General features: G+C 42.1%; 1 protein-coding gene across 1 annotated transcript in view; it reads right to left on the bottom strand.

Annotated features, from left to right (window-relative positions):
- Positions 1–13,007, bottom strand: part of NALCN (sodium leak channel, non-selective) — a 282,677-nt gene that overhangs the window by 144,700 nt on the left and 124,970 nt on the right. The window contains exon 12 of the mRNA XM_007461528.1: positions 11,168–11,359. Coding sequence (XP_007461590.1) covers positions 11,168–11,359 — 192 coding nt within the window. The remainder of the gene's footprint in view (positions 1–11,167; positions 11,360–13,007) is intronic.

Raw genomic sequence — 13,007 nt, 5'->3', positions numbered from 1 at the left:
CTTTCAGTTACAAGATGACTGGTAGAAAACTACCAAAATGTGACAAGGTGCAAAAAAAAGTTCTCCCCCAAAGAATATGCTTCTGGGATCAAGGGTAGGAATAGAAGGATGCTTTATTCAAGAAATGTCATAATTCCTTGAATACTGAAGTTCAGTGGTAAATGATATCAACACACAGCCACAGGAAAAGATACAGCCATTTCTGTGTGATTCATGCTGCGTTAAAATCATCCTCCAAGAGGAAGAGCACGGGATAGTATTTTATCACTATGCCACTGATGAATCACCACAAATATAAATTCAAATAGAAGCCAAAGAACCTCAGATGCTATAGCAGAAAGGAAACAGAATTAATTTTTCAGGTTTTATGAGGGAAGTGGTTACATTAAGCTATATATTGCATTACTTTAAAATTTAAACCTAATTGCTAGTTTCTATTGCAGGGCCACGTCCAGGCACGGATGACAATTTGGCTTAAAGCCTCAGATGGGACTGACTTTATGAGACTGTGGAAGATTTGACACAACAGTGGTCACACAGATAAAATAAAAAATTACTTCCCCTACTGCCCTGAAGATGCCAGAAGTTCTGCAACTGATCGTAAATTTTTGTCTTTGGTCAATAAAGGTGAGTTTTGTTCAGTGAAAAACCTCCTCAGAGAAATAACATTTTTTTCAGTGTAAACTTCGTCAAAATAGCTCTTCCACTATTCTCCAGGAAAAATAACAAAGAAAGTAAAAATCTTCAATGGCTCCCCCATGTCACAATCCCAACCTCGGAAGACACCCAAGGGTCAGGCTCCAGCCCGACACTGCAGTTCCTTTCACGCTGTGATTCTCCATGTCTCTGATTTACTCACTTGGTTTTCCTTACATAGAATACTCTCATTTAATGCCATTACCCAAATCCTCCTGGGGAATCATATTTACCCCTGACGACAACTCTTCATAAAGCTCTGCAGACTTCCTTCCCTGGAAGCAATCTCTTCCTCTCTTATTAAAATGAAACGATAGTTGGAAGCACAATACATAGCACATAATAGGTTCCCAGAAAATTTTAAATACACTCCAGGTTATCTTTGATATTACTTTACAACTGACTACATCTATTGGAGCACATTTCACTTTCTGGCTTGAGCTCCTTCTTATGTTTCTACTAGGGGACAAGTTGAGTTCGTCCTTATGTGCTCAACTCTGCCGTAAGTGAAAGTACGTTGGTTCATGTGTGGCCACCGCATAGCTCCATCACGTGGAGAATGCTGTCTGAATTATAAACAACAACAAAATAAGGCACACAATCTATTTAGTCTTCACTGTGAATGGAAATATGCAGTATTTGTGGAAAACTTCCGGGGGTGTAGCAGATGAGGGGAGTATAAACATTAGGATATAAGAAACAAAGTGGAGATAATATCTGTAATGCAAGCAAATACAAAGAGATGTATAAACATGAGGATATAAGAATAAAAGTGGAGGGACTTCCCTGGCAGTTCAGTGGTTAAGACTCTGCGCTTCCAATGCAGGGGGCACGGGTTCGACCCCTGGTCAGGGATCTAAGATCTCACGTGCTGTGCAGCGCGGCCAAAAAATAAAATTTAAATAAATAAATAAATAAAAATAAAATCTCAGTTAAAAGAAAGAATCAAAGTGGAGATACTGTAATGCAAACAAAGGCAGACAGATGTGAGGCTGCAGATGGGGAAAGCAGACGCTAGGATGCCTGGCCTTGGGTTGTGCCTATAGAAAAAAAAATAAAGCTATCTATCTGAAAGATAGTCAACAGAGTGGTTTTCTTTTTTGCCTCAAAAACTTATAACAGAACCTCAGTGTCTGATCGTACATGAGAAAAAATGATTTAAAAACCATAGGAGGGGCTTCCCTGGTTGGGAGTCCGCCTGCCGATGCAGGGGACACGGGTTCATGCCCCGGTCCGGGAGGATCCCACATGCCGCGGAGCGGCTGGGCCCGTGAGCCATGGCCGCTGAGCCTGCGCGTCCGGAGCCTGTGCTCCGCAACGGGAGAGGCCGCAACAGTGAGAAGCCTGCGTACCACAAAAAAAAAAAACAAAAAAAAAAAATAGGAAATTCTGGACAACATGAAACAGACATCCTTAAAAAGGCCTAGTTAAGATCCAGGAATATAATGGAAACTCCAGGACCAAAAACTAACGGGCAGCTTGAGTCAAGAAAAGGCACCTTCCCTAGGGGATTCATGAGCTCTGCTAGACTTTGGTTTTTAATGTCACGTCACACAAGGAGCAAAGTCATGGACCCTTGAAAGGTGGAGATTGCTAAGCTGGGTATTTACTGGGCTTCACTGGAGGCTGACCAGAAAAAAATTCAATGGCAAAAGGAGATGAAAAGGGAGCCTGTGTGACTTGACTTGGGCATACACATGTGGAATCGTATGATGACACAGCTGGCACCACAGAACCGTGGGGAATGGATAGACCAGTCAATAAATGGTACTGTGACAATTGGTTAGACAAACAGAAATAAGATTGTTCCCTATCTTATTACAGCAGCCACAAAAATCAATTCAGGTTAAACGAAGAACTAAATGTTTAAAAGCCGAACAAAGCCTGACAAGACCAAATATTGCTGAGTTGAAGCTGAGAACATTCTCATATATTACAGATGCCAGATAAATTGGTAAAAATACTTTGGAATGTAAGGTTATCACTATCTATTAAAGTTGAAGATATCTTTATTCTAAGGCCCAGCAATTCCAGTCTTAGCTGCACACCCTAACAGTATTTTCACATGTGCAGAATTTCACAAGTGCAGAATTCAGATGTGTTTAAGTTAACATGCAATGTTCAGAGCAGCACTGTTTGGAGTCACAAAACATTAGAAACACACCTCTCAAACCTGCATGCATTAGCTTTCTATTTCTGTGTAACAAGCCACAAATTTAATGGCTTAAAACAACACTCACTGATTAGCTCACAGTTTCTGTAGGTCAGAGGTGTGGGCGGGGTGTAATTGGGTTCCCTGCTCAGGGTCTCAGATGCTGAAATCAGGGTGTAGGTTGGGCTGCGGTCTCATCTGGAACTTGGGGTCTTCTACCCTCATTTGGGTTGTTATCAGAATTCTCTTCCTGTGGTTGTAGGCCTGAGGGTCCTGGTTTCTTGCTCACAGCCCCCAGAAGCCACCCTCAGGTCCTAGCCACATGGCCCTTCACAACAATGGCAGCTTACTTGTCCAAGGCCAACTGGAGACCCTCTCTTGTTTTGAATCTCTCTCTTCAGAAAGGGCCCAGTTCCTCTGATTAGGTCAGACCCACCCAAGATAACCTCCTTTGTGCTTCACTCCAGTTCCATAATTAGCAACCTATTCCCAGGAGTGAAATCCCATCATATTCACAAGTCCTGCCCAAACACAAAGGGAAAAGATTATGTAGAGGGTCAGATGTCCTGGAAACCCATTTTAGAATTCACCTACCACACGGGAGAATGGGAAAATAAATTGTGCAATGTTTCTCTGAATAGTGTTCTCTCTCTATATATATATATAATATGGTGCAATGTATAGTTGTATATTATACCCCAAGGGAAATAAATAAAATATAGCTACAAGTATTCATATTGGTAAATCTCACAAACAGTGCTGAGCAAAAAAAGCAATTAGCAGAAGAAACAGTGCAGTATGAGACCACATAACGCGGGGTTAAACTACGCAAAAAGATATGTGATTCTCAGCTGATGCCTATATATGCACTCAGGGCATAAAGGGATGTACTAAGGACAAGCATCAAATTCAGAAAAGTGGTTCTCTATGGGAAAGGGAGGAGAGGGATAAGGGGCATGTGCTCAAGGACTTCAGATCCATTGCTAATCTGCTTTTTGAACTGCATATGGCCACAGAAGAATACATTTTATTATTCTTTATATACATTTGCATGCCTGAAATATATCATGAAAAATTAAAAATACATGGAAGACCAAACAATAAAAAACAAAAATTAATAAAGATTTCGGCAATATAAATTGAACTAATTATCCTTTTGAAGATAAGGTAAACCCTGAATTGATTAAAAATGTAGCAAATGGCAAATGCTGAAAAAAATTAAGGGGCAAGTTGTTTCTTCAAATTTCTCAGTAATTCTTTCAATGCAACTAAAAGCATGATTAGCCATTCTGGTGGTGAGAGGAAACAGGGAAATTAATTTGTAATTAAGTGTTTTATAGTATTTACTGCTTATATTGTTTGACTGCTTTGGACATGGTTTTATAAGTGAAAATTCAATAGAGCAAGTAATTAGTATTTAGAGAATGCAAATTAAGAAAACATATCAAATAAACAGTATTAAAATTCAAGTACCCTGTATTATGGAGGGTAGTGTATTCTTTATGAATAGAAACTATCCCCATTTGTAGGAATGCAGAACAATTGAGGCCTGCTTATTGTTATTTTAGTAGGAAATTAAAAGGAATAAAGATATTGAGCTATTTGAAGATCTACAGGGGATGTTTATTGCAAGTATTTTAGCAACAGAGAAGAAAGTTTCTTCATATACCAAGTAGAGGGATAAACAGAACAAAAACAGTGGTGAAATTGCGCACATGAGCTTTTGTCGGGCAACCAGGAGAAAACACAAATTGTTTTTGTCTTTGTTACAGAGAGATGTGGCTCTTGCCTATAGCAACCTGTCTCATGACCTGTATGGGCTTTTGCTTCATGAAAAGCTAATCTAATTGTTCTCCTTATAATACAACCTATTAGTCCCAACAAAACAGCAACAGCGGGATACTGCCTCACAGCAGGACTTGATCTTGTTATTTCTACTTAGCAGTGTGTCTGTTTTGTCCAAATTAGAAGAGAAAGTTATTGGCTTGAGATGACAAAGTTGTTTTATTAAATTGTGTCAATATGTCATTCTTTTTTTTCCCACTGAAAACGTTCAGGCTCCCTTCCTCCATCTCACGGGGTTTTTGCTGAGGCTCCTCTGGCTGTTTCCTTTCTGTCTCTGCGTCCTGATGCTGCAGATCCCATGACACAGTGCTAATAAGTGCTCTGAGAGGTGTCAGGAGAAAAGAGCACAGTGCTGCCAACTTCAAGCTACTTGCGTCTAGTAAAGATGAGACCTTGCATACGTGTCGACGGTGTGTGACAGAAGTAACCATTAAGATGGGAAGCAGGAACCCAGTATGTGCCAGGCCCTATGCTGGCTGCTTGGCAGGTCCTATGTGGGCATCTTGGAAAGGAGCTCGGACCCAGATGCTTCCGCGAGAGAAATTAAACACCAGCCCTCCTCCTACTCTGTGTCTATCTACACAGCCTGTTTGCACAAGGCATATGGGAGCTTCAGAGGCAGAATGAGTGAGAGAAATCTCATCCAGGTTTTGGGTGTGACCTTTGTAGTGGCTTCTGTGGCTGTCTCCCCAGTACCCATTCCTTCCCCTATGATGAATCCAAGCCAATCACCTTGACTCTAGCCATCTTGCCAGCGATTCATTTAGTAGTGACCAAGTGACCCAATCCTGCCGATGAGAGATGAGAGTCCCCCACCCCTGCCGATGAGAGATGAGAGCTGGTTTGCTGGGGGGCAGAGTGGCGGGGAAGGCACTGGGAAAAGCATCCTTGATTCTAAGAAGGAGATCTGGGCGGAGGTGACCCTCCTTCTAGATTTTTGGGCGGAGGTGACCCTCCTTCTTCTAGATTTTATCACGAAGCCTGAAAATGTTGCATCCGTTTTGTTAGCACATGAAGACAACACATGGACAATGAAACTGCTTTGCTTTGCTAGGGTTGCTGGTACCCCAAACTGGGTGGCTTCAAACAGTGGGAATGTACTATCTCACAGTTCTGGAGGCGAGCAATCAGAAATCAAGGTGTCGGCAGGACTACGCTTCCTCTGAAGGATTCTCCTTGCCTCTTCTGCTTTGGGTGCTTGCTGACAATCCTTGGAGGTCCTTGGCTTATAGATGTCATGACAATCACATGGCCGTCTTCCCCATGTGTGTCACATTGTCTTCTCTCTGTGTATCAAAATCTCCCCTTTTTATAGAATATCAGCCATATTGGATTAGGGTTCACCCTAATGACCTCATTTGAACTTGATTATCTCTATTTCCAGATAAGGTCACATTTTGGGAGTACTGAGGGTTAGTATTTCAACACATCTTTTGGGGGCACATAAGTTAACCCATGACAACAACTGAGAGAATTTCAGTGAAAGACCCTGAGTCCTGGCTTCCTGAACTCTACCTAATCCTTTGAATTTTGTGAGATAAATTTACTAATTGTTTAAGTTAGTTGGAGTCAATTTTCTGCTACTTGCAGCCAAAGCACTCAGACAGAATTATGCAGACATTGCTGATGGGATGAGGGTAAGGGCAGTGATGGAGGCTGACAGGGGTCTTGGAGCTGTAGACAACAGCAGAAGAAGGCATCTGTCCTGTTGAGCCTGATACAGTGTGGAAGGATCGGAGAGGTTTGTTTTGGTCCAGGACTATTATGCATTCTTCATCCAAACACCTATTCACCAGCTACCCTGTGGCAAGGATTGTGCTAAACATGGAGGATTTAAATGAGCAAGAGAGATGCCGTTAGGACTTCCCTGGTGGTCCAGTGGTTAAGACTCCGAGCTTCCACTGCAAGGGGTACAGATTTGATCCCTGGTCTGGGAACTAAGATCCCACATGCTGCGTGGCTAAAAAGTTAAAAAAAAAAAAAAAAGGTAGACACCATCTCTGCCTTTGAAAGGTGTGTTGGGGGAAATCCTGAAATATGAGCCCAAAGAGGTAAATGGGGCCAGAGAGGAAAAGATACTGAAAACCCTATTAAAATGTTTGTTATCTCGAGGGAAAGGAGAATCTTGAAGCATTTTAAATAGGAGAGTGTCATGAGGCAATTTACATCGAAGTAGGATCAGTTTTACTGCAAATGGAGCACAGGCTGCAGTGTGGTCGAATGAGGCACAGAGACCCACTTTGGAACTGGTGGAATAATCCTAATCCCTTTAGTATCCTTTCATCTTTGAGTATCTCCAGAAGCACCTGGGGTCTTCCAGTGTAGGTGGAGCTGCATCAGAGGGTCAACGCACTGGGCGGTTACTTAGTGTGCCTGGGTTGCTGCTGTCTCCTATGTCCCTCTGCCCCTTCAGGGTTCTCTTCTTGGGATTTGGAAGGGAAACCAGCTTCCCAGGTCCATGTCAGCTCCTCTTAGAGGGGTCTCACAGCAGGTTGCTGGAGCCCAGGATACAATCAGGTCCAATCAAACCACTGTTGGGTTTTACATCTAGTCCTATTTCCCTAGAGAGACTATACCCCCCCGGATGGCTGGGTCAAGGTCAGGTTCCAGAAACAGCCAGAGTAATGATCTCCTGGGCACAGATGCTGGGTCCTCTTCACCAAGAACGCTCCTCTCTTCATGACCGGTTCTCTCTTGAGCCTCTCACGCCTTCCTGCAGTTGCTTCCTGCATCCCATGGCCCTGTGTGTGATGGGGGTTGCTAGCCTCCAAGACAGAGTGGATCCAAGTAAAGATAATACAAACAATTGCTGATTTTAAAAGTTCCGATTTTGCATTGGGATGGATCACGTGATTTTTTCTTACAGAAAATCTGTTCTCCTAATGTGCTGTGCTTTGGCTAATAATATAATTAACCAACCTACCTCAACACCCAGCCACTGAGTAATGAGGGAGATGTCCCATGAGGATGGAAGGGGGCAAGACCCACAAAAATCTAGCATCGTCTGCCCTGTGTTTATAATGATCTTTCCTGATCATTTCATATCAGCAAGTGCCACCAAGAGATGATGCTTTATTTGGCTGGGAATGATAATGATGGCTTTGTGTAACTGTAATATTTTTAACATTTCTTGCAAGATTTGATTATGTTTCAGGAATTTAACTCTTAATTGCATTCATATGCAAGGAGAAAGCTAGTCACTTCCCGTGTCAATGCTGTCAGCTGCTGTATAACTGATTAGGGGCCCCATAGTTGCTGGCTGCTTTCATTAAGATGGTCACAGTAATCAGGCAGAAAAGCACAACTGAGTAATTGGAGATCTGAAAATACAATGCTACTTGATTACAATTATGGCTGGAAAATTAGAGCAAATCCCAAGGGGCTAAGGCAGGACTGGATCTAAAGCAGCCTTGTCTTTAATACAGAGTAGCCTCTGTATTATGCCAATTTCAAATATATTATATGGGATATCACTTTTTTTTTTTTTTTTTTTTTTTTTTGCGGTACACGGGCCTCTCACTGCCGTGGCCTCTCCCGTTGCGGAGCACAGGCTCCGGACGCGCAGGCTCAGCGGCCATGGCTCACGGGTCCAGCCGCTCCGCGGCATGTGGGATCCTCCTGGACCGGGGCACGAACCCACGTCCCCTGCATCGGCAGGCAGACCCCCAACCACTGCGTCACCAGGGAAGCCGGGATATCACTTTTTTAATGCTTTCTAAACCCAGAGTTGGGTTGTTTTTGTATATCATTCAACACACACAATGCTATCAGGAAAATACCATTTTTGCCTGTATTTCAGATGTGAAAAAATAAAAGCTTAAAGAATAATTCATTTGGTGTCACATAATTAAAAAGTGATGGAGCAGTTAAGTATAGACTCTTATCCATGATGCTTTCATATGCAGGCCCACAGCCCTTATTCACAACTTCAATATTCAGAACATTTTGAAAATACCCAAAGGTGTTTTGTTTGGTTTTGTTGGTAGCTCATTTAGTGGCAAAAGTCTGATCTGACCTAGGTCTTATTTATTGTCTTTATTTACCCTTCTTTGTCTGAAGGTTGATGTTTTGCTAGAGAAATATTAATGTGTTTGTTACAGGGTGCTGATTCAGACAGCTGTGGAGGGTGATATCACCCTTACAATATCTAGCATATTCTGCACTCCAAAAATCATCTGGTTCAAAGAGGTTTTAGGTAAAGGATATAAAGTTGGTGGGGTGAAATGAGAGGAAAGGGCAAAAAATGAAGATAAGGTATGAAGTTAAGATAGGTCTTGTAATAAATAAAGGCTTGTTACCGTTTAGTACCCATTCCCCACCCCGGGCCTAGAACAATGGCTGACCCTTAGAGGGAGCTGAATTAAACTGGCCTGAGGGACGGACGGTGATCATGATGGGGATGGCAGTCTGCTCTTTGTATTTACCCAGCGAGGGGGCAGTGAAGGGGCAGCCTAAGAGAAGGTGGCCTTGACGACAACACTGTCATCTTTGCTTACATCTCTCTATCCCTGGAGGAAGAGCTGGTCCCACTGTAGAGGAGTCTGGCTCCAGGCCAATCCTAAGTGACCCAACCACGGCCAGGGACCAGGCTTTGCCCGGCAGGCTCATGGGGAGGGGAGGGGAGCCGCCCTCCCCACACGGTCTTGGGGCACAGCTGTGCACTGCAGTGTCTGCAGGGAGTTTCAGGCAAGGACTCGACCCCCAGGCTGCCCCGCTCCTGTGCACAGCGGCATTCCCGGCCCGCATGCCTCTGCTCGGAGGTCTCCCCCACGTGGGGGCCTCAGCTGAGGCACTTTTCCCCATCCTGACTCAGTACATTTTCACTTCTAGCCCTTCCTCCAGTCATACCCCTACGCCCTCCCCAGTTCATAAAAGGGCAGGAGCTTTGCTCAGGGCTCCTGGGCAAAGATCCCTCCCTCGTCACCGTGCCAGGGCTGGCGCACCTGCCCCTCACCCAGTGCTGTCCAGTGGGCAGAATGGGACCTGGGCAGCGGTGCCAGTTCCTGCCTGCTGCCTGCACTGCGGTTGAAAGTGAACCAAGGCTCGCTGTGATTTTCGGCTCGGCCTGCTGTCCTACAAGACCACCTCGACACCTGCCCTGCACCAGTGCCCTGCAGGCTGCCTTCGGGAACCTTCTGCCAGCGTCCTCTTTAGCTCACACATCTTTATTGCCCTCTCCTTGCACTCTCTCACTGGCATTTAATCGTGATCACGCTTTCACCAACTTAAAAGTTCCTTGGCTTTATGTCCTCCTCTTGTCAGCGACTGCCCTTTCTCATTTAAGTTCTGGAACAAGACACAGCTCAGTTCAACCTTCAGCACATGCTGTCCCCATGACCCAGAACACTGTTCTCTGGGCACCTCCTCTGGCTCCATCCAGCTGTTCCTCACTAACTTCCTGTTCCAGGGAGTCTTCCTGGATTCTTCCATTCCTGGTTATGGACCTCACCTCGGGGTTCCCAGAGCACTTTGTGTTTGCCTTTATCAAAGCCCGTCATGTTTTATGTCTACTTACTGGTTACCCACCCTCAACTGAGAATACTTGAAGACTACGAACTTAATTGTTTATGTCTCAGGATGGCCAACACAGCCCGGCTCTTGATAGGCACTCAACAAATGCTTGGCAATGAGTAACACATTTAGTACAAGATTAAAACAAGTAATAACCCAGAGTATTTTAGTCTATCTGTTAAAATTTAAAAAAATAACCCAGGCTATATTAGTCTATCTGTTATGTTACAGACACGTTTGCCCTCAAAGCTTATTTTTTAAAAAAATATATGTTGTTCTTACCCCAAGGCTATAAAAATATCTATATATATTCTTTGCCTTGGTCATTATATTTTTTCAGGTTTCTAAATCCACATGGAGTTAAATTTCAGGATCCTTCTGATTAGGCACTGTATCTTCTACACAGGTTCTTTATGGATTGACTGGTTTTTAACTTTCTTTTTAGCCTAAGTGAATTCTAACAAGAATACAGAGTTATGAACTAGATGATCTTTTAAAGACACTTCAAATCTGAAGAGTTTATGAAATTTATATATTGAAAATCAAAATTTCCTTCTAGATCATGCCTGACATAAAAATATATATGAACTGTAAAACAGATTTAAAACGTTAACTCTCACAAACACATAAAAGCAAACTTTAAACATTTTTAAATTAATAATTTTAAAGTTCTGCTATATTTTCATTTATAGGTACTAAGAACCCTATCTTCCATCTTTACTGGTTTCTGCATCTCATTCTATTAAGATTATCTCCAGAATTTTAGAATTGACACATAATCTGACAATGCTGAAAATGTTCTCAAACACCTGTATTCTGCAGAAAAGACCCCTGTGAATATTAAAACTGAACTACTCCAAGTTATAAAAAAAAGGCAATATTTTAAAACCACTGTTAAAGTGAAATTACTTTGATATTAATTCAGAATAACTGAGTTAAACTGACTACATTTTTTGTTCTTACCCTTGGAAACGTTGTAAATCTATCCAGCTCTTCGACAAAGCAGAACATCTGCAAACTAATTGCTGACATAACAATCAAGAGGCTGGCAGTAAATACAACCAAACTTCCGAGCTTTTTTCCAGGACCAAATATCTTGTACACGAAGTCTTCTAATGCAGGTGAAATTTTAATAAGCCGAACTACCCGAAGAACCTATTGTGGGAGAGAAAAACACACACACTTGATCGTTTATTTATACTGAATCTTAAATAAGTTCATACTAAAATCTCATTTTTCATAGCACTCTATAAAATCACATTTAGCAATAAAACAATTTAATAACTAAGATATCAGTAGCTCAGTGACTGCCATATAGCAAGAACTCAATAAATCCCAAAGGAATGAAGGAAGGAAAATGGTGACAACTCAGTGTTTTAATATATGATGTAATAATTCAAAGTGGCATTAATTAACACATATTGTTGAAATAAAATTGACATTTGTTCTAACGTTCAAATATCAAAGAAAACATTAGTTCAATATTAGGCATATTCATTGTCTCATAAAACAAACTTTCCTAGGGATTACTGTACATTCAAAAGGAAATTTTAAAAATCCATCTATCAAGGAGTCTTTACTCATGGCTGAGACTGCTACTCTAAGATCTATTCTATCCTTCCTTTAATTAATAGAACTTGCTGAATTTTAGCCTAGCAAGGCTACAGACTGCATTTTCCAGCCCCACTTGTATCTAGTTGTGGCCAGTGGACTAGGTTCAGACCTATGGAATGTGAAAAGAAGTGATTTTTGCACTTTAAGTTAAATAATTTGCCCTGGACACTCTTTTTATACCTTCCTCTGGCTGGCAAATTAAAACAACTGTAATTGTCCCTTTGGAACAAAAATAGAAGCCTCGTATAGAAGATGATAGATTCAGTCTAACCCAACAGGCCTGCTTTCTGGATGGCCCTGGGGAGCAGAGCCACCTACTTGCCCTGGACTCCCACCAACTGGAGAGAAACACACTTCTATCTTACGCAAGCCCTGTATTTTTTAGAGCTTTGTTATACGTGCTCAGCTGGTTATCTAAACACACACACGTTTAAATGTTTTGCATATATATATATGCAAAAACTACCGCCCATAACTAATTAATTTTCTCATTCACTTAACAAATATTATTATGTGCCAAACACTGTGTTGGACAAATAAGATTCAATGGCTATTACTGTTACAAAGGGAGTATAATACAAAGGCACAGCTCTTAAGGGCATATCTATAAGATATAAAATATATATATATTTATATATATATAAAATATAAAGTAGAATATAATTAAAAGTTGAAGTATAAAATATGGAAAAGTAGCATTTTTCAACAAGTCTAAGATGCCATCGATTTTTTTATGTACCAATGAGAAATTGAAAAATGCCGCCAATTAAAGTATAACACACCACTGATTATAAGACAGGTCCAAGTTTAGAGATATTAAAACAGGAAAATTGTGGTCTTCGTATAAATGGAAGATGATAAGTAGAATGGTAGTCCAAGATGGTTCAATATCAATAAGAGCTTAAGGTGTCTGTAAAGGCTTCTCAGGAGAAGAAAGAATACAGTAAGGAACAGGAAATGCTTTAAAAACCTAGATTTAGGGCTTCCCTGGTGGCGTAGTGGTTGAGAGTCCGCGTGCCGACGCAGGGGACACAGGTTCGTGCCCCAGTCCGGGAAGATCCCCCATGCCGCGGAGCGGCTGGGCCCGTGAGCCATGGTCGCTGAGCCTGCGTGTCCGGAGCTGTGCTCCGCAACGGGAGAGGCCACAACAGTGAGAGGCCCGTGTACCGCAAAAAAAAAAAAAAAAAAA

This window comes from Lipotes vexillifer, unplaced genomic scaffold (genome assembly GCF_000442215.2).
Source record: "Lipotes vexillifer unplaced genomic scaffold, Lipotes_vexillifer_v1.1 scaffold655, whole genome shotgun sequence".
Lineage (NCBI taxonomy): Eukaryota > Metazoa > Chordata > Mammalia > Artiodactyla > Lipotidae > Lipotes > Lipotes vexillifer.
The sequence above is the reverse complement of the archived record's forward strand: the minus strand, read 5'-3'. Positions and strand labels throughout refer to the sequence as shown.